The following is a 24,336-nucleotide window of genomic DNA, read 5'->3' on the forward strand; positions in this document are numbered from 1 at the left end:
ATAATATATTTGTAATTAAAATATTTTTTTTAAAAAATTAATAACAGTGAAAATTGCATGGAGGAAAAATTTGAACATGGAAAATTTGAGGAAAAATCGGAGGTGATGCAATGTCATAAAATCAATAAGTCAGGCTCTGGGTCAGCTGCACGGGTAGAATCGGTTGCGTTCACACCTTAGTATGGCTTCGCCAAGACAAAGGGCAATAAATGCAGAACCATGCGCGCGTGTACATCCGCGTGGAATTAGTGTAGGAGTGGGGCGGCCGCTGGGCGGTACGCCTTTTTTTTTTTTTTTTTTTTTTTTCACATTTTAAATATTTTTAAAAAATAAAAAAATATACCAACACTTAAAATTACTTCTTAATACTAAGTAAAAAAAAAACCATCGGCCAACTTGAACGGTGAAATGAGGGAAGCAAAGTAACTTGGGCGGATATCACGAACCAAGAGTCAGAACGCGGGCTCCACAAACCCCCGAGTCTTCTCTTATTATATATCTTTCTTCTAATCAAAGATAGCATAATTCTAGAAGGGGCTTTGAGAAACTTGTGCATGGAGAGGAGAAGAAGCCATTGGAGATGGACGAGAGTATTGATTCAGTAGAGTTCTGGGGTTGGAGTCGATCGAGGCTTTAAAAAGTTTTTTATTTTATTTTTATTTTTCAAACGAATACAATAACAGAACCCTTTGACTCTTTAGTTTCCTCTCTGTCTATCAGTCATTGTTATTTGTAAGTCAGCTCCCAACCTTTTTTTTTATTATATTTTTGTAACACAATTGTTTATTAGTTTTGATATGCATTTTCTGTGTCTTTTTCTATCCCACAGATCCCAGAGAGCGAGGCTGCGAGCGGGAGAGAGGTAGAGAGAGAGAGAGAGCGGGAGCGAGGCTGCATAACAGGACCCTCCTTGTCTTTTTGCTTGGCTCGCTGTCAAACTCATATCGTACCCTATTTTCCGTACTGGGTTTGGTTTGCAACTTTGTATGCTATCTCTCTGTATCTTCCTTCATACTATTTTTTCATTTCTGATCATAGATTCAGAGGTATCAGGGAGGAGAGAGAGAGGGAGAGAGAGAAGGGGGGAGGGGGGGGGGGGGGGGTCGGGGGTTGGAAAGTGGAAACTTGGAAGGTGGTTTGGGGGTCAACAGGGTCTTTTTATTTAGATTTGGTATCATGGCAATGAAAAGTCAGATATAGTGTGGATGTGAAATAAGCTTTTTACCTTTTTGTGTTTGTCTTCTTCTTTCTCCGACTTCAAGCCCTTTTCGATTTTCTACTTTCTGGGCCGCGTCCTCTACTGACAAATAATAAGTTAAGATGATCCGGAAAAAGGTGGAAACCTAGGGTTTATTTTCATCCCTGTTTTTCAGAGATTTTCTGCTGTGAATATGCATGTGTGTGAGAGAGCCGAGAGGCGTGAGGGCTGGAGATTAGGAAAGGAAAAAAATAAGGGTTTTCCTTGTCTGGTTCTTCCTTCTTTTTTTATATATCTGAAGCCGATTTTTCTAGAGAGAGAGAGAGAGAGAGAGAGGGATTGAGTCATGCGAGGGCGTTGACAATGAAATGAAACAACTTTTTCGTTTCTGTTTCTGCTGAGAGTTTATAATTGTCAGTCTTAGCTCATCTGGGATAAGGTAAAAAAATATAAGAAAAAAATAAAACCTAAGCACACCCTTGTGAAAGTGATAGTGACAATGCCTTAATAACCTGTGGAGGAAGAGTTGGAAAGATATAGGAAGAGAGACAGAAACACCGAGGGTTTATTTTCTCTTTCTTTTTCTTTGTGATGGGGCCTTGGGGGTTTGATCAGTGGTGCTAGTGGCGGTAGTAGTGGTGGAGGGGTTACAAGAGTTGTGGGTGACATTGCTCCACACCGCATTGCTGTGGCCCTTCCCACTCCTATTCCCAGGTCAATGCACAGTTCCTCTACCCATACTCTCTCCATCGTATGCCTCATTTCCCTCTCCCTCATCTGCCTCATTTCGCTCCCCCTCTCAGTGGACATTATTCTTCTCGATTCATGTTTTACTTGGTTATATTTCTTTTATTTTCTGCTTATCCTTCTTGTTCTTAATATTTGTTTACTTATGGTGTTTTTGTGCAGCCAAGGAAAATGGAGGGTCATGGGGAGATGGGTCTAATTGGGGAAAAAATTGATACTGGTTTGATGGTGAGGATGCGGGATGATGAGTATGAGAGCAGGTCAGGGAGTGATAATGTTGAAGGCGCATCAGGTGATGATCTGGACGCAGGTGATGACCAACGGCCGAAGAAGAAGAAGTACCATAGACACACACCACATCAGATTCAAGAGCTTGAAGCGTAGGATTTTTCATCTGTATGCATTGCTTTCGAGTTCTTAGTTCAATATGATTAGGTGTTTGATGGTAGTTTTTTTTTTTTTGGTTATTTTGGTTCTAGTTTTTTTAAGGAATGCCCCCATCCTGATGAAAAACAAAGATTGGAACTAAGCAGGAGGCTTGGCTTGGAAACCAAGCAAGTCAAATTTTGGTTTCAAAATAGGCGAACCCAAATGAAGGTATATTGGTATCTCGCTTTTAATCTATACTATTGTGTAGTTTTTGTCCAATGTATTGTGTATCACTAACTTACGGAAATGAAATTTGTTAATTTGAATCAGACCCAATTGGAACGGCATGAAAACCTGATGCTTAAACAAGACAATGATAAGCTTAAAGCTGAGAATGATATAATGCGTGGTGCTATGGCAAACCCAATATGCAACAACTGTGGTGGTCCCGCCATTCCAGGCCAAATATCATTTGAGGAGCACCAACTTAGGATTGATAATGCTCGATTGAAGGACGAATTAAACCGTATATGTGCTTTGGCAAACAAATTCTTGGGGAGGCCTCTCTCGTCCTTGCCCGCTCCCATCCCTCTCTCATGCTCAAACTCCGGTTTGGAGCTTGCTGTAGGAAGAAATGGGATTGATGGTTTAAGCTCTATAGGCACGTCGTTGCACATGGGACTTGATCTGGGTGATGGGGTTTTGAGTACTTCTGCAATGCCCCTAATTAAGCCTCCTATGGGCTTGATGGGCAATGAAGTTCCGGTTGATAGATCAATGTTTATAGATCTTGCTTTGTTGGCTATGGATGAATTAATTAAGATGGCCCAGACAGATAGTCCCCTTTGGATCAAAAGCTTGGATGGAGGGAAGGAAACACTGAACTATGAGGAGTACAAACGGACTTTTTCTCCTTGTATTGGCTCAAAACCCGCTGGTTTTGTAACTGAGGCTACAAGGGATACTGGGATGGTAATAATCAACAGCTTGGCACTTGTGGAGACATTGATGGACACAGTATGCTCTCTAACCCTTTGTGCCTACATGGAGCCTTCAGTGATTATATTGGAATACTTTGCTAACTGAATGAATTTTCTTGTTGTTTTGTTGCAATAGCAACATATAAATGAACTTTTACTATAGGAAGAAATTAATTTTCTTTTTCAGAATTGTGTGGTTCAGGCTGAACATGGATTGGAGCTAGAAGTCCTTAAATCAAGCAAGTCTTGATGTTTGAGACTAAGTATTGCTTTTATTTGCTTTTCTTTCAAATAGGGTCGGTGGAAAGATATGTTTCCGTGCATGGTTGCTAGAGCTGCCACAATTGATTGGATATCAACTGGCTCGGCTGGAATCAGAAATGGAGCTCTACAAGTGGTATGTTTCTCATCTGTTCATTTTTGTTTCCTTTCTCATGCTGCTGAACTGGAACTCATTAAGATCTTACCTTATAGATGCATGCTGAGCTTCAAGTTCTTTCACCATTGGTCTCTGTTCGGCAATTGAAGTTCCTCCGGTTTTGCAAGCAGCAGGCAGAGGGTGTCTGGGCTGTGGTTGATGTTTCTCTGGACATTAGCCAAGAAGGTACAAATGTACAACCTTTTGTGAACTGTAGGAAGCTTCCTTCTGGCTTTGTAGTGCAAGATCTGCCCAATGGTTACTCCAAGGTAATTTTAGATGTAGATTATTCATCTGTTATGTTGTTACGTGCATTCTTCTGTTCTCTTTTGTTTATTGTGCTTTACCACGATGGTGTATTATCCCTTATGCGAAGTGAGTGAGATTACTAAAACGATTCCATTTATAGGATTTAGTGGGCACTTCAACAAGGTGGAACTATCCGGCACTTGGACTCTCCTTCCCAACCCACCTTGACTTGTGCTTTCCAAGGATTCATTTGTGTTAACTAATTAAAAATTTGCTAGCTTTGATGGTTATGCTGTTTATGAAATATAGAGGGTTTACCTAAGAATCTGAACCTTTTTTAGTATTTTACTGAGGAAGATGCTTGCTCAGTATGATTATTTTATAGTATTCAAACTTCAATGCTGAGATTTTTTTTTCCAATGCTCAGATCTCTCGTGGTCTTTACTTAATTAGTATACTGCTATTCTTAGAGATGAGCAAAACTGGGGCACTAATCAAAGTATAATAATAGTGTATGCCACTTATGTTTTTTTAACATCTTGAATATATGATATTTATCATCTATATGTGCAGGTAACCTTGGAACTTTCAATTCTTTCTCCTATAAACAAAATATTTGATGCTTCTATTCCACTCTGTGTTATATTTATTCCCATGAGGCTGTGACCTGGATCTAGTCTTATTGTTGTATATTGAAGCCCACACAGTGTGATAATGGCTTTCATTATCTTAATAAACTTGTAACGTCCCTTTTAACAAGGAATATAATTCCATTAAGCCTTCTTGTGAAGGTTTTAGGATGCCTAGAATTTTTTATTGTCTAGGAAGTATTTTGTCCTTATCTTGCTGACATTGCTGCTTGGCTTTTGACTTTTCTCTTCATCCTTAGTGTATACCTTTATATTGCAAAATTAATCCATGATTGTCGTGGATTTCATTTCAATCCTCAAGATATTTATCATCTTTAATCTCAACTTTTTTTTAACATATTTCCTTCCCTTTACATTTCCTCCTTCACTCACATAGCATATTTTTTTGGTTAACATTTCTTCTAGATTGAGGTTATATTGTACTTGTTTTTGCTTAAGAATGCAATTCTATTGGTCTATTTGGCAAGTTCAAAACACTTGCCAGTATAGTGCATCATCTGGTTGACAAACATGGCAGGAACAAAGTCAAAGTTGGTACTCAAGTTATTTAGATGGAATGTGTTTATTCGTTCTATGGACTATAGGCTTTCCAGCCCTTGTTGCTATGAAAAAGGGCCACGGATTAAGGGTGCAGCTAGTTCAGTAGTTTGTCACTGAAGTTCTAGTTTTGGTGGTGACCTTCGTCTAGTTTAAGCATTTCAATGAGTTCAAATATTATCTTCACCATCCTACCCAGGTTCCCCATCTTCCTTAATACCTTCTGTTATATATAATACTTTTACAGAAATACCTGTAGTTGGAAAAGAATGTAATCATACCTGTTAAAAGAACCTGTTCCCCAAGGCTAACTGAAAGACAACACGATCTTACAAGCTTTGTGGAGTAATATATTCACCTCAATGATTCGTTCTGAAAATTTATTAATTATTTTCTGTTGAGAGAAATGTATTCTATTGACCTTGTGTTTGTTTTGTGAGCAAATGGGTTCTGATACATGGTAGACGCATGAAAATGTAGGTTACCTGGGTAGAACATTCAGAATATGATGAGAGTTGTATCCACCAACTCTACCGGTCATTTATTAGTGCTGGCATGGGTTTTGGTGCACAGAGGTGGGTTGCCACCCTCCAAAGGCGGTGTGAGTTCCTGGCAATCCTTATGTCATCTAGCATTCCTAATGAAGATCAGACAGGTCTTTTTTTGCTACCCCTAATTATTCTTTACAGATAAGTTTAGTTTAGTTGCACATTCTGATACATACCATGCGCTCTTCAGCAGTGATTAGTTCAGCTGGTAGGAGCAGCATGTTAAAGCTGGCACAGCGCATGACTGATAACTTCTGTTCTGGGGTTTGTGCTTCAACGGCTCGCAATTGGGATAATCTCCATGTTGGAAATGTGGGTGAAGACGTGAGGGTCATGACCAGGAAGAATCTGGACGACCCCGGTGAGCCTCCTGGGATTGTGTTGAGTGCTGCAACTTCTGTTTGGATTCCTGTAGCACAGCCAAGACTCTTTGATTTCTTGCGAGATGACCAGTTGAGGAGTGAGTGGGACATTTTATCCACTGGCAGGCCAATACAAGAGATGGTCCATATTGCCAAAGGCCATAAACAAGGCAACTGTGTTTCTCTCCTACGTGGTAGTGTGAGTGCTCTTTTTCTACACGTGCTCTAAAATAATCAGCATGGCTTAGTAATTTGGATAATTTTAATTTCTCCTAATCATTTACATATTTACATTTCTTTCTACTCTCCTGCATGCCTATGTTTTTGTGCGACTTTGCAGCCAACAAATGCAAATGAGAACAACATGCTGATACTGCAAGAGACATGGTCAGATGCCTCCGGTTCAGTGGTTGTTTATGCACCAGTTGACATACCATCTATAAATGTGGTGATGGGGGGTGGAGATTCTGCCTATGTGGCTCTCTTACCATCGGGATTTGCAATTCTTCCTGATGAGCCATCTAGCTATGGCAGGCCCCACAACTGCGATAGGACAATGGTCAAAGCAGGAGATAATGGCACTGATGGAGGTGGATGCTTACTCACAGTTGGATTTCAGATTTTACTGGATAGCCAGCCAACTGCCAAGCTAACTGTGGAGTCGGTTGAGACAGTTAACAATCTCATCTCCTGCACAATCCAGAAGGTTAAAGCAGCTCTTAAAGTAACCTAATTGTGATGATTGATTAGTATGCTGTTTACCTTGTCTTTTTCTTCTATGAAAAGCAAAATTTCGTGTATGAAGAAATGTAGGGGATAGAAAATTGATACTAAAGGAAGAGAAGGTTGAGATTAAAATTTTCTTAAGGGTTTCGAGTCAAGAACGAACCGCAGCTGGGGGAATTTTGCTGTCTGACTAGCGAGATGACTTTTGGTCATTCTGCTTGGGGGTGAAAAAATATAGAGAGTTGGGAACGGTGGTTCGGGCATTGACTCGATGGATCCATGAGGGTTGATCAGATTTCTCTTTTTGTCAAAGCTGTTTGTTGTTACTAATTCATCTATAGAGGTAAAAAGAGTTTGATAGTGGAGGAAGTATGGTTAACTGGTTGCTTTGTTTTTCGTTCTCACTTCCAGTCTAAATCGTAGGGTCAATTATCGCGAATCATATTAATGTTTGAATCAAAAGTTTTCGGATATTTAACATTAGAATGTCCATCTGATTGAAATGTACTCTGTATGTGTACCGCTACAATTAGAAGTGCCGCTCAGCTGCAAAAACAAGTTCAAAAGGTTTATAAAAAAACGAGAATGCATGTATTTTGTGAAAATCTTCCGAAACCCCAGTAATCTAGCTAACATGGTTAAGTGCCATGAGCATTTGCTACACCCATGTTAAACTCCTACTGTACTGTTGAATCTAATATAGTGGGGAGAGAGAGAGAGAGAGAGAGAGAGATTAGCTATGGGGGAAAGAAATGGAATAGCCGAATCGGGTTCTTCCTTCAAACGTATTCATTTCATCTAATAGTTGACAGGAAATCATCGTGGAACGAACGTTAGCATTATGAAAAATGATAATTGTTGTCGTGAGTGTGTAAATATTGTATATTCATTTTGAAAAAAATGAATAAATATAAAATTTATATGAAAATAAAAATAATTTTTTAATAGTAAATTTTATTTTTTTTCAAAGGGACTAACAGTGCTTGCCACGACTGTACGTAGCTTACTCATTGATGTCCGTGGAGCAATGAAAACAATTAAATGCATTTGTTTGCTGGGAAGCTGCAAATGAACCATTTCTGAGGAGTTTACTAAGGAGAAGAGTTTGCTAATTACGTTGAGATTAGTTAGATTTGCCATTAAGCTTTTTAACAACATATAATACGACAGACATAAGTCGTGCTGCCCTCATTATTTTATCAACGATCGATTTAATGTGAACAAATGGGCAGTTATTGGTGCAGCTTCCAACTAATCGTATCTTAAGAGGAACCATTTGGATAATACAGTTTATAATTACACCCGACAATGGCCCCTACAAAAATGTTTCATTTGTTCAACAATCTGCATCTCCGTTATAAAATAAACGCATGCAATCCATGCATGCCTTGACAATTAAACCGACTGCATGCACGTAAATGACTAGTTTTGTGTTTTTAGATTGTGAATTACGATTTGGGATGTAATCGGTCCGGTCTAATTCTGCCCGCAGGGGGGGGGGGTTTGGTTGGACCAAACCAAAAATTTCAGTCCACCCTTTTTCCAAACTGGACCGGATCGATTATCCCTATAGACGTGATGGGACCGTTAGTTATCGGTCCAATTCGATTAATATGAACTAGGAACATTTTTTTTCTTCTTTCTTTTTTTGGTAGATAAATTAATGCAAAAAATTATTTAAATTAGTAAAACTAAATTAAGTGAGCTCTTTAATGTGAATTATATTATAATTATATTTATGATATTAATAATTACTAACGTAATTTATCATATGATATATTAGTTAATTGATAACATATATTATTAGCATCTTATATGGTCAATGGTGATAGATTAGATGAAAATTATATAATTAACTTATACAACTATTATATAAAATAATATATTATATATATAATATTTAAAAATTTTATATGTAAAATCACATTTCAAAACCGGACCAAAAACCAAATTTTGTCAAAAAGTAGGATCGAAACCGACCAAACTTCACACACAAACACACACACGGCCGAGTAAAGAAGGATGCGGTGCATTGGTATTGGTTTATCTATATGCAAATGCAAACACATATTTACATAACTAGACCATTAAATTGATTACATTTGATTATGTATATATCAAATGTATATGTAAATAATTCCATAGCTATGAACAGTGCCAATACATCTTTGCAGATGTATTGTTCACTCTACAAATGTTATTTTATTTATTTTTTTATCTCTCTCCTCCCACTCTCTCTCTCTCCACCAACGAGATTATTTTTCCCGAGAGCTACCTTCATTTTCCTCTTCTCCCTCCCTCCACTCGAATAGAAGTTGGAATCTCTCTCTTATGATGGCTCTCTCTCACAACAGATCTTGTGACGACTGTTTTAATTGGTCTTCTGTTTTGAATTGAGGTTTTTCAGTTGCTGTTTTTCAGATGTTTGATTGTAATTTACTGTTTGTTTTGCTAATCTTCTGTTATAATTGATGAGGATAAATGGCGATGTGACTATGAGTAATACAATGGTATTGTTGAAGGATGAACACTTTGTCCTTCAATACAGTGGTACTGTTTAATGCGCTGTTTTAATTGGCAATGCCGCAATGTGACTATGAGCAATACAATGATATTGTTTAATGTGTTGTTTTAGTAACATTTTGTCCTTCAATATTTTGTTGAAAGATGAACACTTTAATTGACGAGGATCCATTCTTCACCACACTGTCGGGAACTGGTGAGGGTGATATTAATAATCCACCTATGGATAGTGCAAATGTTGATGTCCAACCGACACAACCCCAATGGGAAACTAGGACACCTAAACAAAAATCTCAGCAGGGTGTGTCATTTGCTACAGAGGAAGATACTCTCCTCGTTTCAGATTGACTTAACATTAGTAGACTCTATACGGGGACTGACCAAACCTCCATACAATTGTGGAGTAGAATCTATGATTACTACAACACCTATAAAAAAACTAATAGCCCAGAATGGTCTATACCCTCTTTGACCAATCGGTGGTCAAGCATTCAAAAATGTGTTAATAAATTTATGGTTCCATATCCCAAGTTGAAGGAATGCATCCAAACAGTGCGACCTAGCTAGACAAGGTATAATGATTTTTTCAATGTTTTATTGTTGTAATTATTAAGTATTTTCAATAATAGAGCATACTGATTGTGGAACTATTTTGTAGATTGATAAGGCAAAAACTTTGTATCGAGAGACCCAAAAAATGAACTTCAATATGAAACATTGTTTGAATCTTTTAAGACACCAATTGAAATGGCAAGCGCACATGGAACTCATAAGAAGAAAAGACAATGGTCAGGCCTTGGGTTTGCTCCCCAATGGTTACCAGTTTGAGTCCCCTTAGGGTCACTAGAGGTTTACTTGGTCGTTAACTTTAAGGCCCTATAGGATTAATCGAGGTGCGCGCAAGTTAGTCCGGACACCCACGGTTATTAAAAATAAAAAATAAATAAAAAGAAAGAAGACAATGTGTCACTTTCAGGTATTACTCCAAACTTAATATGATTAGGGGAAGACATGGAAAATGTGCCCTGTGAATTGTGAGAGACCTCCGGGTAAGAAGGCTGAAAAAAAAAGAGAGAAACAAATAAAAGATAAGGAAAGACAAGTTAATGAGGCCTTAAATCACATGCGGAGAAAAGAAGCAATAATGAAGAGGGACAATGATAGATCTGAGTTATTGTTTCTTTGGAAGAGAAAACTTGATATGGAAATTAAGACTGAGAATGATAGATCTGACTTAATATAGCTCTTAAGAAGAGGAAAACTGATATGTAAATTATGAAATTGGATATTGATTCCACAAACTCTGTGCAACAAGAGTATTTCCATAATCTTCACATGGAAATCATTGATGAACAAAGAAATAAGGCTATATGTCATACATAGTTGTATGCTTGGTTTTGGGTGATTTTGTAATTATTTTTTACTGTGGTAACATGTTTTTTGTTGTGCTTGTGGGTCGTCTGAATATTTTTTTTGTACTGCTGGTTGCTAGTGATTTTGTTGGTGGTTGGTTGATGATGGAGTTGCTTATAATATTGCTGGTGATTTTGTTGCGGGTTAATGGTGGTGGAGTTTTTGGTGATTTTGTTACTGGTTGCTGGTTGCTCTACTGGAAATTGATGGAACTAACTTGTATCACATATAGTAACATGTAATGTAATGGGATGTCTATGATTTTGGTGCTGAGAATTTGTATTCTAGACAACTTGGAGGAATTGTATTAAGTGTATGAATTTGTATCAAAATCAACTTTCTTGAATTTGTATTAAGTTGATTTTGATACATGGAATTTGTATTAAGTTGATGATATAAAGTGTTTTTTAGCACATGTTAATATTTGTTGATGAAATTGATATATATATAAAATTGGTAATTTTGATATATGAAATTGGTAATATTTCGATGAAATTGGTGTTTTTGAGTACAGGTTAATACATGGAATTTGTATTAAGGACATATCTTATGTAATGAGTGCTAATTACAATATATATATATATAATTAATTTTAAAAAAACAATAATAGTAAAAAAATAATATTTTATTATTATTTTAGCTCAAAGATGTATAATCTATTGTGAAAATTTTTCTTGAATGACAAAGACAATATCCAAAATGTGTGATTTTATATTTGCATACAGATAAACCAATGTAAATACTCTAAAAAATGATGCGATCTTCTAATTCAAATGATGACAGTAGATTACACAATGATAACTAGTATTTAGAAACATTTTGATAAGCAAGAAATGATAGAGCTTTCTTTAACTCTTTGAAATCTCTGGTGGAGAAGAAATCAATTAGTATTTAGAAACATTTTGATAGATTCCCAGGTTGTGATACACAGAGCGAAACAAGTGCAACTGGATTTATATATAGATGAACCAATACATGAGCATCGAGTTAGTGTAGAAAATAGAAGGACAGTTACATGAGAATGTCCACCTCAAGGTTTTTTTAAAGTTAACTCGAATATGATTATTGATAAAAAATATTATAAAATAGGAATATGAATAGCAGTAAGCGATGAAGTTGGAAACTTTCTAGCAACCTTGAGGAAAAAACAAGACTTAATGCCTGATCCTAATATAGCAGAGGCCATATCAGTAGCGATAGTAGTAAGTTTGGAATAGAATTGGGTATGAGGAAGGTCACACCCGAAAAAGACTCCAAAAGAGTGGTCAATGAACTCAATCTAAAGAATCAAAATGGAAGCTACTTTGAGATGATCATAAATGATACTCAAGCTACAATGACAAAGTTGGAAACATGTATAGTCAGTCATGTAAACAGTGAGGGCAATTCTATTGCCCATAATCTAGCTAAAGTTGCTTTATATGTGTAGGCATGGAGGAAACTCCAATAATTTATCAGATCATGTAATACAACATAATATCAATGAAGGAAGTTGCTTCTCACAAAAAAAAGAAAAAGAAAAAAAAGAAGATAACTAATTATTCTCTCCAATCCTATCCTCCGTGTTTTGTAATTTGATTTTCTATTTTTGTGAAGTTTTCCTTTCATGCTTTAAACCAAAACCCTAGGGAAGGGGATATAACATTTTATTATTATTATTTTTTATATCTCTGTTGAATTAAACGGCATTTATATCAAATACTATTAGTCTATTAGAATTACTTATTTATAAACAAATAGTATAAAATATGGTGTCGTAAAAGGCGAAGATGAGTTGCTGCAGTCCCTAGTACCAATTAGTACTGGACTCTCTAATTTTTGACTCACTCCAGACAAGACTGACGTAAACAAGGCTCCAACATTGCTTGCTTCAGTCCCAAAGTGCCGCACTGCCGCTTTTCCAGCGCGAGTGAGGAGCCCACACTCCCCAACCAAAAAACAGAGGACAATGCTAGGTGCACTCCAAATATGGACCTTAGTTCAAATGAGTTTACTTATTTATTTATTTTAAATATTTTTAATTAAAATAAAATAAAATATAAATATATATTTACTAATAGTTACTTTTTTAACTATTAAAAAAATAAAAATATATAAATAAGCATATTTGATGAACATATTTAAAAATTATACTATCATTTTCTAAAGGATATTGCTAGCTGGCCCAGTTACTGTTGGTGTGCTAGTTAGTGTATTTAAATGTTTTTTATTTATTTTTGACATTTTTTTAATATATTTAATCTTTAAGAAAAAAATAAAAAAAATACACATCTTTATTAATGGTCACTTATTTAATCATTAAGTAAAAAAATAAATAAAAAAATTAAATAACCGAAAGGTAAGTTTGAACGATAAATTTGAGAATTCTACTAACAATTTACTTTTCCAAAAACAAAAGAGGACCTAATCCCATTCCCTCCCTTTGCGTACATCTAAAATAAAGATATAAACTTATAACTTTAGTTATAACTTTTATAATTTTTATTTTTTTTAATAAAGTGATATAATTATATTAATTGCGGGCAGAGTGATATAAAAAAATGACGTTTAAAATATATATATATATATATATAAATATATATATATTAAAATCTAATGCTCTAGTCCCTCTGCGTGAAAAGAAGGTAAAATTTGTTTTCTTTAGAGAGGAAATAGCTTTATTCCTTTTCCCTTGTCCTCCTGCCGTGTCCCTCGAAGGCTCAAACCACACCATCCAACTGCAGCAAAGATCCCAAGCATAGCACAAGAGACACAAGAGACCCAGAAAACGGATACGCGCGCGCTCGCACACAGATGCCACGTCATATCTCCAGGTCGCCGCTAGTAGACTTTCTCAAATCGAAAACCTGCCGTGCCTCCCGTCGAATTTCTTATTTCCTGTCCATGAAATTGTTGTACGACGGTTGACCTAATATATTCGTTCCCATACAAAGCTCACATATACATACGCACTGACGCGCAAGTGAGAAACACAGATGGGTAATTCTTTTGGGTGTTCTGCAACCGGTGAGAGGCTGGTATCGGCCGCTCGAGACGGCGATTTGATCGAGGCCAAAATGCTATTGGATTGCAATCCATGCCTGGCCAAGTACTCCACCTTCGGTGGCCTCAATTGCCCCCTCCATTTTGCTGCCGCCAAGGGCCACAACGAGGTCCTTTCCCTTTTTCTTTTTGCTATTTTCATCTCGCAGCTTCCTATTGATCCTTTTTCCCCTTTTCCCTGACCTTTGTTTTGGTATCCTATGGGGTTGGTGTGTGTTTGAAATTTGAATAGATTGTGGCGTTGTTGCTTGAGAATGGAGCAGATGCGAATTCGAGGAATTACTGTGGTCAGGTACAAGATTTGGTGGTTTTCTCATCTATGTTCTGTTTTATATTGCTGATTCTTTGTTAGATAACATTTGTTTTGGCATTTACGGTTTAGGTTTTCAGCGCATTTTCTGAGATGGGTATGGATGTTCTTAATTACATTTTAATTCGTTGGCTTTGATATAGTATTTGGAACAAGCAACGCTACTTTTCATCCTTGATTTTGCCATCCTCCACACTTGCTAGTTACTGTAAGTGATTAACACATAAAATTGCGCCACATAAACAGTGACCAGATATGACAAAATCAAGGATGAATATTTTTTCTCATTTGGAATTGGAATTGGAAGCTTGGAATGAATTTGAGATTGAATTTGAATTTTCTTGTCGGAGACGCATAGATAATCCTGCTGTAAAAGGCCTTTTCCCCCCTTTCTGTGATCTGCCTAATTCAGTAATTAAGATTAGAAACGTTCAGTGCAAACACTGATTTTTGAAAAACCGGTAGCTTGAATATGCTCTTCATGACTCAACATATTATTGGGTCTGTGTTGAATCTGATTGATTATTTTGATAAGTAAAATGAACAGTGTTAACCCTTAAGGGTTGGCTCAAGTGGTAAAGGCCTTGATCTTGACGGTATGCTCCCTCCAGGTCTAAGATTTGAATTCTCTTGGGTGCAAACAATTTATAGGGGCCATCGGGCTGGGGGAGTTCTCCTTGGATTATCCGAGGTGCACTTTGTGGGAAACTCCTTGCCAAGGGCTTGTGCACCCCCGAAATTAGTTGGGACTTTGTTCTCAGACACCCGGTGCCAATAAAAAAAAAAGAGTAAAATGAACAGTATTGAATCTGATCGATAAGAGGATGTTGATAGGAAATGCTTCTGAATCAAAATTAAGAACTAATTCTGGTTGCCCCATAATCTAAACTGGTATGATCAATAATGTCACTGATCTTGTAAAAATGACTTAGTGTAATTGACATGGCTCTTTATTTGCATTCGTATTTGAAGACGGCATTGATGCAAGCTTGTAGATATGGGCACTGGGAAGTTGTGCAGACTCTTCTTCTTTATAGATGCAATGTGAGTTTTCGAAACTTCTGTTTTTTATTAATTTCCTATTATAATCTTAAGCCCATTGGTCTGGTCAAAGCTTCAATGTGAGAGTGAGAAATTTTGTCCTTCAATTTTGCTCATTTCTGGTCGTATTTATTGATCGATTGTTTTGAGCAATTTTTTTCAATTATTACAGGTTACAAGGGCGGATTATCTCAGTGGAAGGACAGCCCTCCACTTTGCAGCCGTCAGTGGTCATGCAAGATGTATAAGACTTGTAGTGGCTGACTTTGTTCAAAGTGCTCCTAATGAAGCTCTACATGCACAGGCGGATGGTGATCGAAGTGATGGCACAGATGTAAAGAATAAGTACGACCAAAGGTGTGAGGCTTTAACGAATTTATTAAATATGTAGATATTTCCTGGATTTACACCTGAAAGTGGTAGTAAAATACGTTTATTCTTGTTTGTAAAGATTTTGAATACTTGAACGCTTTATTAGCAATAAAGAATTACGATGTGAATTCCTGCTGGAAGAATTGTTGCATAGATATCTTGAATATAATTTTGTATTATTGCTTTTTGTTTCTACCCTTTTTCATGTCTGGTTCTGTATAACCCTCAGCATCTTTATTTTCCCTGTGGGTCAAGCTATCATCAGATAACATCTCTGCCTGGCCATGATGATTTTGGGTGCTATATAAAAGTCATCTGTACATTTTGTTCTTACTATTTATTTATTTATCCTGTGCAGTGCTTTGTCTAAGTTTGTAAATAAGGCAGCTGATGGTGGTATCACTGCTCTTCACATGGCTTCATGGAACGGGTATTTTGATTGCGTACGGCTCCTTCTTGACCTTCATGCCAATGTTTCGGCTGTAACATTTCATTATGGAACTTCCATGGATTTGATAGGTATGCTCTGTGCTGAAGTATGGCACCTTATATCTTTGATGGTTGCTTCTTGGTCACTCTTCAAACTGAAATTAGAACATCTTTCCAGGAGCTGGAAGCACTCCATTGCACTATGCTGCTTCTGGGGGAAATTTGAAATGTTGTCAGGCAAGATTTTTAACAGCCTTGTTGGTTACTTAATTTATGGTTTTTCTTGAATTTGAAATGATGGTGTTATTTCTTCTTCAGATTCTCCTTGCAAGAGGCGCCAGTAGGATATCCTTGAATTGCAACGGGTATAATATCTGAACTGGGTCTTTGGGTGTGCAGTCTTAGTATTAGTTACTCCATGCGATGAGATGATGAAAAAAAAAAATCCATGCGACATGAATAAAAGGATTGTATCTTTGAAAGAATTGCAATGGGTATAATATCTGAACTGGGTCTTTGGGTGTCCGGTCTTAGTATTAGTAGTATTAGTTACTCCATGTGACGAGTCCATAAAAAGAAAACAGAAAGAAAAAACTCCACGCTACATGAATAAATGAATTTCATCTTTTCTTTCAGGTGGCTTCCTATTGATGTTGCCAGAATGTGGGGGCGCCACTGGCTTGAACCATTGCTAGCACCCAATTCCAACTTGATATTACCGGCATTCCCTTCTTCTAATTATCCATCCTTGCCTCTCTTGAGTGTACTTAACATAGCAAGGTGATATTACAGTTAACATGCCTACAAATGCATCTCATGACTTTTGAAAAAGTTTTACCTTATAAATGGTGTGAAAAAATCATGGAAGAATACTTTGGCTTTGCGGATGTCACCCTGGGTATTCAGTGGGTTGCTGACTATGAGCCCATAGAACTTAAGGCATACACACTTAGAAGCAGTTTTTTGAGGAGTCTAGGGCACGTATGATGGCAGGCAGTCATCATACTCAACTCCTTTTAGACTTCTAGACCATATCCTTTTATTTCCTGTAGACATTTGAGAAAGGGCCTGTTTTTCAGTGTTGAGACCGCAACATTGTAATGGTGTAAGACTCATTTTTCAATATTGAAACTAAGATCATGCATTGTGAATTCTATGCAGAGAGTGTGGATTAAAGTCCTCAACAACCTCCTCTGATGATGCTGATGTCTGTGCTGTCTGCTTGGAGAGAGCATGTTCTGTGGCTGCTGAAGGTCTGTTTCCTTCCTTTTGTCCACGGGCATTTGCATGGACATATGCATGTTGCATACGTAGATATTTTTACATCTCTAGAGCCTTTTTCCCTGGTAATGTGCTAAATGATGGATGAGTGATCTTCTTCTTAAGATGGACGATTGACTTGCCAAAAAAATTCTGTCAAGGTTGGCTAACTTCTAGTCATCCTGCTGATTGTTAGTTTAGTCATGTGTAACAACAACTTGTGATCGAATCAGTGTCGTTGGGTTTAGGAGGATTAAGGATTTAAAAAATATAAAATTGATCTGGTTGAAGCAGTGAGCGCTAACCCCCCCCCCCCCCCCCCCCCCCCCCCCCCCCCCCGGGGCGCGTTTTTATTTTATGTTTGGTTGACAAGAAGTAGGATAGTCAACTGAGATTGTAAAATACCTTTTCTGAGAGAGAGGAGGGTGGAGCTTGTCTTCCACTCTTTTTGGCTGCCAAACTCAGCATTATGCTATCACTTCCTAAGAAGGTCTAGCTATGAGCAGTGTACCTTTCACTACCATTTGTGACATTCATGATTGAGAGAAATGAGATATCTTTTTCCTGGTATGATTTTCTAAATCTGTTTTTGGATTAATTATTGAAACATTGAAGCTTCATATAGAGTTCTTTCATTCCATGGAGTCATGTTAAATGGCTATGACAGTATTTATTCTCTATTCTCTGATAGGTAACACTTCCAATTACATGGTGTAGCACCTACACTTAATAATTGGTGTATCTATAATTTCAGGATGTGGGCATGAGCTTTGTGTAAAATGCGCTCTCTATCTTTGCTCGACATGCAATATTCCTTCTGAATTAGTGGGACCGCCTGGCTCCATTCCCTGTCCTCTCTGTAGATATGGAATCATTGCTTTCGTCAAATTGCCTGTTTCCCCAGCAAAAGAAAATAAACTACACACGTCCCTTGGCCTCTGTACCCCATGCATGCTTCACCCTCGTGATCCTGACTGTCAATCTCCAGTTCATACACCAGAGATCCGAAAGAATCGTGTGGCTTCAGTTTCTTCTGATCTTTTATGTCCAGTCACTTGTAGCCCATTTCCTTCTGTTACAATTCCTTTATGTACCTGCAATGATGGTCCATGCCCATCATTTGAACCTCGAGAGGTGGAAACACAAGATGAGTCACCCCATCGTTTACAAGCAATATCAATGGACAATGATAAGATGGAAAGGCCAAGACTGGAGAGAACCAGTTGTTCAAGCCTGTTTTGGGGCAGAAGAAGCTGCAGCAGAGAGCATCAGTGCAACTCTGAAATAAATGCTTGACTAGTTTGGTTCATGGACGGTCCATTCTTCTCTCCTCATGGATAGCATTTTGTGTTGACAGCAGTGCAGTCCGAGGTCGTCTTAGCTCACCTATCGCGAAACTGACTATTCATGAACCATGTACATCTGGTATTTATTCAGCTGGCTACATGGCAACAGGTGGGTCACGCATCGTTGCATTTTGACGACATCCTGGATTGCTTTTTGAGATGATTGGAGTTGTCAACTTTGAGAATCTCTTAAAAGCCTAGAGTTTGAAGAAAGAGAGAGACGTAGTTTGAGTTATACAATATTTATCGAACATTTAATCATGTCTAGGAGATCATGCACACAGGCAGCAATATTGTAGCGCCCACACACTATAAATTTTTCTCCAATCTTAGGTCCAGAGAATCGTAATACGCATGTTTTGTATGTTTGGATTGTAATCGAGTGCAATTGAATGTCAGAACGAACAATTAGTTTCTTTCCATAATGGTATTTTGTACAATATTCTTGTCCTAGATTTGATTTTGTCAATCTAGCAAATAAGGTGCATGGCGAAGACCGGTTGACTCCATCATCTTCATAAGCTTTTCCCGTGTGGATTCGAATCTCTTTATGACTTAAATTCTAAAATATACGTAAGTGCATGTTAGTCACCGCCTATATATTTGCTTTGTGGAAATCTGTAAGTAATCAATCCCCTTGGATTTCATTACTTTGCATTGGAGGATGTGGACTCTCATGATCATGATTCATGTAGCATTGAAATTGGTGCTTTGTTCTTTAAGGTGTGGTTTTAATAGTAAGACGAGATGAAATGATTTTAAATGAAAATTAAAAGTTGAATAAAATATTGTTAGAATATTATTTTTTAATATTATTATTGTTTTGAGATTTGAAAAAATTGAATTATTTATTCTATTTTATGTGAGAATTTAAAAAAATACTGAGATTAGATAAAATAAGATAAAATATTTTAATTATCCAAACAGCCTAAAGTCGGCAATTTCACCCCAGGATGTTGGCGTATTCTTTTACGAGAAGTCATATATATAAAGTCTATCCAACCTCCGGTTCGCGGGTCGCACACCACACAATTGATGTGGCTAACTCGATTCTTCTGTTAGAACCCCTAGGAAAGTGGACCTGGGCCATGCCTCAACATTGCTCTTGACATGCCAAGACAGCTCCACAGCCAGCCTACATGCGTGCCATGGCCCATGCCTTGACACGCATGAGGTGCCCAGCGAGGCTATTGGTCACGCGCAGTCCAGCGCACTGCCCAGCATGCGCATGCCTTGCGAGATTAGTGTGTTAGGGACCTCGGTTAAGTCCTTAAACACTATGATCTCCACGCCTAGGATCTCCTTGTGATGATCGAATGCCCGTTCCTCTCTTGCTTGATTCTTGAACAATGGTCACAAAGATGACCACTTTGGTATCGTGAGGTTAAGTGTTTAGGCTTGAATTTGTGTATGGAATGGTGGAAAGGGTTGTTGAAGTGTATGGGCTACAATGGAGCAAGGGGCGCACGACACTAGTGAGGAACTAGGGTTGGCGCCACTTGGAACTTTAGGTTTAGGGTTTGGAAGATGGTGATGGATGGCTAGGGTTTAGGTTTAGGGTTTTGGAGTTGGGCGGCTAGGGTTGGTTGAGTTTGGTTGGTGAGAGATATTAACAAGGTTATTAAAATCTTGGGAAGTCAAAGGTGATATGTATGACCGGCCATGGAAATAAGAGGGAGCAATTAGGGTTCATAAATTATAGGAACACTAATTATGGTAAGTGTAGTGGACGGCTAGGTCAAATTCAAATAAGGCAAAGAAGTGTCAAAATTTGAATTTGAATTCAAATTGGATGGGTGTTCGGCTAGGGCAAAAGATGACGAGGCAAACAATTTATGAAAAGTGACAAACACTAGGGTTGGTTGAAGATATGGATTTAATGGATTGGAACAGCAACAATGTGATCAACACCAAGAACACAATGAAGAATACTCAAGAACAAAGCAAACAACTCTTAAGAGCTTGAATGAACAACGATAGTAATTCAACAATTGATTCACGAATTGCACAAGAGTTGAATAAACCTCATATATTGATGAATCGGCAAAATCAAATGAAATACAACTTGGATTCACGAATTGTACCAAGTTGCAAGAAAAACAAGATAAATGAATTACACCTATTCAATTGTAAGGTATAATCCTCTCTTTGGGATTCACGAATTTCACCCAAAAAGCCCAAGTGCAAATGCACCGTTTATGATCTCTCAAACAATAGTCTTCCATCTAGGAAATTTGCCAAAAGATTCTAAGGCAAGTGAATGAAGTCCTATTTATAAGCAATATAATTTGGAAACTCCCAATAGGTCCCTTGGAAATAAATAAATTAATCAAATTAAATAAATAAAATAAATAAACATGATAGTGGCATGGACCAAGCTTGTCCGTGGCATGCATAGGCCCATGGTGGGCTAGGTTGGTGGTGGTCTTCGGGCTGGTCCATGGCTAAGTGGTGCGGCATGGCTTGCTGATGGTGAGCCATGTGTGTGCGCTGCATGGCCTAGGCTCGTGGCTTAGGAGCTGACTTTGCATGACCCAAGCTGGTGGCTTGGGCGATGAGGCTGCAAGGCATAGACTGGAGCCATGCGCTGGATGGCATGCTTGGTAGGCATGCCACTGGCCTAGCCTGCAAGGCACGGGTTGGAGCCGTACGCTGGATGACATGCTTGTGAGGCATGCCACTAACCTCGCTAGTGTGAGGCAGATGGTTGTGCGTGGGCGCGCGTGGGCTGTGCGGCGCAGGGCCACGCTGCGAATAAGAATGCGCATGGGCCTGCGCAATGGGGCACGCATGAACGCATGACGCAGCGTTGCGTGCATGAGCGCGCGGCACATGACTGCGCGCATGGGCAGGCGTCCACTAACCTCGCTGGCCCTCATGCTGGGCGCCCCGTGTGTGTCATCGCGTGGGCTAAGGCATGCATGCATGATGGGCGCCTCGTGCGTGTCACCCCACGAGCCAAGGCATGCTTATGGGCTAGCCAAGGTGCATGTCCCTACCATGACTAGGGCATGTGCGACAACTCTGGAGGCAACTCGGCGTGGGGGTCTAACAATCCCCCTCTGTTCAAGTATATCCTTGCCCTCAAGGATAAATTCAGGAAATCTCTCCCTTATATCATCATAATCTTCCCAAGTAGCCTCTTCTCTTGGAGCTCTACCCCAATTAATCAATACTTGCCACACACTTTGCCTATTTCTTCCTCTTGGAATAACCCTATAGTTAAGAGCCTCATTTGGTTGTAAGAGCATACGCCATTCTTCATCAAACTTAGGTAGCTCTTCCACAATGAGACTATAGTCACCAATCCTATTCTTGAGCAAGCCGTGCCTCACTATCTCAAGCCTTTGAGATTATCACTTAGTCACCCTTTTCATCATCATCATATATCATACCATCACTAAACACCAAACCTTCGTTAACTTAGGGTCCCATCATTGCCACGTTTTGATCAAGGCCAAGCAAGAGGGTAACCCTATAGTTAAGAGCCTCCTTTGGTTGTAAGAGCATACGCCCTTCTTCATCAAACTTACGTAGCTCTTCTACAATGTGACTATGGTCACCAATCCTCTTCTTGAGCAAGCCGTGCCTCACTATCTCAAGCCTTTGAGATTATCACTTAGTCACCCTTTTCATCATCATCATATATCATACCATCACTAAACACCAAACATTCGTTAACCTAGGGTCCCATCATTACCACGTTTTGATCAAGGCCAAGCAAGAGGGCTAGCCATTTTGGTCAACACAAGGAGAACCAAGAAGAGAAGAACATAGTGTTTAGAGACTAGATCGAGGTCCCTAACATTAATTAGTGCTTTCATAGTGAGGATTCTTGCTTTGTGTTTTTGAAAAGTTCTCACTTCTCTTCGAGGTAAACGATGCGTTAACGTGAACCTTGTGAATTGGTTAGGGGAACTCCTCTGGAATCCCATATATTGTTATTGTTTGTGAAACGAAGTTTGGGGGATGAGGTAGAGGATGAAGTAGTGTTACTCAAAGGGATCGGCCACCCTTAAAGGTGGGGGATCCGAGGTTGGACAATTGTGCAAGAGGGGTTGACCACCCTTGAAGGTGGGGGACCCAAGGTTGGACTTGTGAAGTCATGAACAAGTTCCACAAGCCGAGTTGCTGTCCAATTCTACTGTGTGCAAGCTTAGTTTGAAAGTGATAGACCGAAACACAATTTGCAAGCAGTTGCAAGATTTGAAGAATCATGAACCGAGAAGTGCTAGAAGTCGAGGAATAAGGTGGTTCCAACTGGGAATGCCTTGAAGCGTTGGAAGGGCAAACCACAAGGTTCAACAATGTCCTTGGTGAGGTCACCACTACATTGGCTGAGCTATAGATGGCCTTGAATGCCACATGCCGTGAAACAGAAAAGAATAGAAGGATCATGGATGCCATGAGATGAGACACCAATGCAAGCCTTGAGAGGCTTAAGAGAAGAGTTGCGGAGACTAATGGGCAAAGGTCACCACCTAGTCTGAGTATGCAAAGGGTCGAATATAGAAGAAGAGGTCGTGTTGAGAATGACCATGTGGCCGTGGAGAAATGGTTCCATGACGAAGGCAACCACTCTAGAAGCCCGAGTATGTTAAGAGAACCTCAAGATGTGAAGTTTGAACCACCAAGATATGAAGATCATCAAGTGGCCGAGTATGAGTTTGATCATGAGAGACCAAATGGTCATGATGACCATGTTGGTAGAAGGCACCATCACCATGATAGAGAGAGAGGCCACCATGGCCGAAGGTATGAATATGTCCACTATGATGATAGAAAATGAAATCGAGCTTATGACCGGGGACCAAAGAGACCAAAGGTGGATTTTCCCAAGTTCAATGGGGGGGATCCATATGAGTGGTTTGACAAGGTGGATCATTATTTTCATGCATATGAAGTGCCAAAACATGAGAGAGTATCTACAACTTGTTTTTACTTAGAAAGAAAAGCAAGCAAGTGGTGTAGATGGATAAGAGACCAATATGAGAAAGAAAGAAAGAGAATGGGATGGACGACTTTTGAGAAAGAATTTCTTATGCAATTTGGGCCATCCCTTACTATTAACCATCATGGCCAACTTGCCAAGTTGAGGCAAGAAGGGAAGGTGCATGTTTACATTGAAGAATTTAGACAACTTCAAACACTTGTGAGAGGTTAGTCCAAGGAGGCCCTTGTGGGAACTTTTATTGATGGATTGAAGCCTTTGGTTAGCCAAGGAAATTAAATTGAAGCAACTCATCAAGATTCAAGAAGTGATGAGAATGAGCGAGATTTTGGAAGATAGTACCTCTTTGGAGAAACACCAATCTAGGGATATGGGGAACAAGTTCACTAAAACCTTGCAAACCAAAACTCCTTGGAAAGGTAAAGAGGTTGAAGTTGGGGCTTCTAAGCCCAAGCCATATGAAGTGAAGAAACTCTCAAGGGAGGAAGTCCAAGAGAGGATCAAGACAGGCTTATGCTTTAAGTGTGGGGAAAAGTGGAGTAAAGAACATACATGTAAGTCGGGTAAAGGCTATGTGACGATTGAGGAGGATCATGATGAGTCCTTAAGCCATGAGTCCAAACAAGATGAGGCCGAACCTAGTGAAGAAGATGAAGATACCGAACTTTCTCTCAATGCCATGTCGGGAGTACGAAAACCCATTTCCATGAGGGTTATGGCATGGATTGGGAAACTTGAGGCCACTTTGTTGGTAGATGATAGTTTTACCCATAACTTCATCAACTCCAATATTTTCACTAAAGTGGGTTGAAGCTGAATGCCATTGAACCCTTTGAGGTTAAAGTTGCCAATAGAGACAAGTTAA

General features: G+C 38.8%; 2 protein-coding genes and 1 long non-coding RNA gene across 18 annotated transcripts; all 3 read left to right on the top strand.

Moving 5' to 3' along the window:
* The first annotated feature begins 562 nt into the window (after window positions 1–562).
* LOC121248416 (homeobox-leucine zipper protein ROC5) lies at window positions 563–7,188 on the top strand. Of its 16 annotated transcripts, none has more exons than XM_041146875.1 (10): window positions 563–732; window positions 830–984; window positions 2,108–2,341; window positions 2,425–2,542; window positions 2,645–3,331; window positions 3,590–3,691; window positions 3,769–3,981; window positions 5,629–5,803; window positions 5,887–6,257; window positions 6,399–7,188. In XM_041146875.1, the coding sequence occupies exons 3-10, from the start codon at window positions 2,187–2,189 to the stop codon at window positions 6,789–6,791; spliced, it is 2,214 nt and encodes a 737-aa protein (XP_041002809.1). In that variant the 5' UTR covers window positions 563–732; window positions 830–984; window positions 2,108–2,186; the 3' UTR covers window positions 6,792–7,188. The 16 variants fall into 16 exon arrangements, with proteins under 16 accessions (XP_041002809.1, XP_041002802.1, XP_041002811.1 ...); XM_041146868.1 differs by having other exon boundaries at window positions 2,108–2,325; XM_041146877.1 differs by having other exon boundaries at window positions 830–972.
* A 1,783-nt stretch (window positions 7,189–8,971) lies between these two features.
* On the top strand, window positions 8,972–24,336 carry LOC121248420. Its single transcript, XR_005937454.1, has 3 exons — window positions 8,972–10,095; window positions 19,766–19,768; window positions 24,326–24,336. It is a non-coding gene; the product is annotated as an uncharacterized LOC121248420 (long non-coding RNA).
* Window positions 13,372–18,936, top strand: LOC121248419 (E3 ubiquitin-protein ligase XBAT33-like). The gene is made up of 10 exons (XM_041146882.1): window positions 13,372–13,872; window positions 13,995–14,054; window positions 15,045–15,116; window positions 15,286–15,470; window positions 15,844–16,004; window positions 16,093–16,151; window positions 16,233–16,279; window positions 16,551–16,694; window positions 17,076–17,167; window positions 17,929–18,936. The coding sequence occupies exons 1-10, from the start codon at window positions 13,696–13,698 to the stop codon at window positions 18,468–18,470; spliced, it is 1,539 nt and encodes a 512-aa protein (XP_041002816.1). The 5' UTR covers window positions 13,372–13,695; the 3' UTR covers window positions 18,471–18,936.

This window comes from Juglans microcarpa x Juglans regia, chromosome 2D (genome assembly GCF_004785595.1).
Source record: "Juglans microcarpa x Juglans regia isolate MS1-56 chromosome 2D, Jm3101_v1.0, whole genome shotgun sequence".
NCBI lineage: Eukaryota > Viridiplantae > Streptophyta > Magnoliopsida > Fagales > Juglandaceae > Juglans > Juglans microcarpa x Juglans regia.

What these genes read in the sequence shown, in the direction of transcription:
- LOC121248416 (XM_041146865.1), top strand. Translation starts at nt 1,917, where the DNA reads ATGCACAGTTCCTCTACCCATACTCTCTCCATC. An exon ending in CAGATTCAAGAGCTTGAAGC is followed by an intron (nt 2,326 to 2,424) that starts GTAGGATTTTTC and finishes TTTTGGTTCTAG; the next exon opens with TTTTTTTAAGGAATGCCCCC. An exon ending in GAAATGGAGCTCTACAAGTG is followed by an intron (nt 3,692 to 3,768) that starts GTATGTTTCTCA and finishes CTTACCTTATAG; the next exon opens with ATGCATGCTGAGCTTCAAGT.
- LOC121248419 (XM_041146882.1), top strand. Translation starts at nt 13,696, where the DNA reads ATGGGTAATTCTTTTGGGTGTTCTGCAACCGGTGAGAGGCTGGTATCG. An exon ending in TTCTTCTTTATAGATGCAAT is followed by an intron (nt 15,117 to 15,285) that starts GTGAGTTTTCGA and finishes CAATTATTACAG; the next exon opens with GTTACAAGGGCGGATTATCT. An exon ending in AGTGTACTTAACATAGCAAG is followed by an intron (nt 16,695 to 17,075) that starts GTGATATTACAG and finishes AATTCTATGCAG; the next exon opens with AGAGTGTGGATTAAAGTCCT.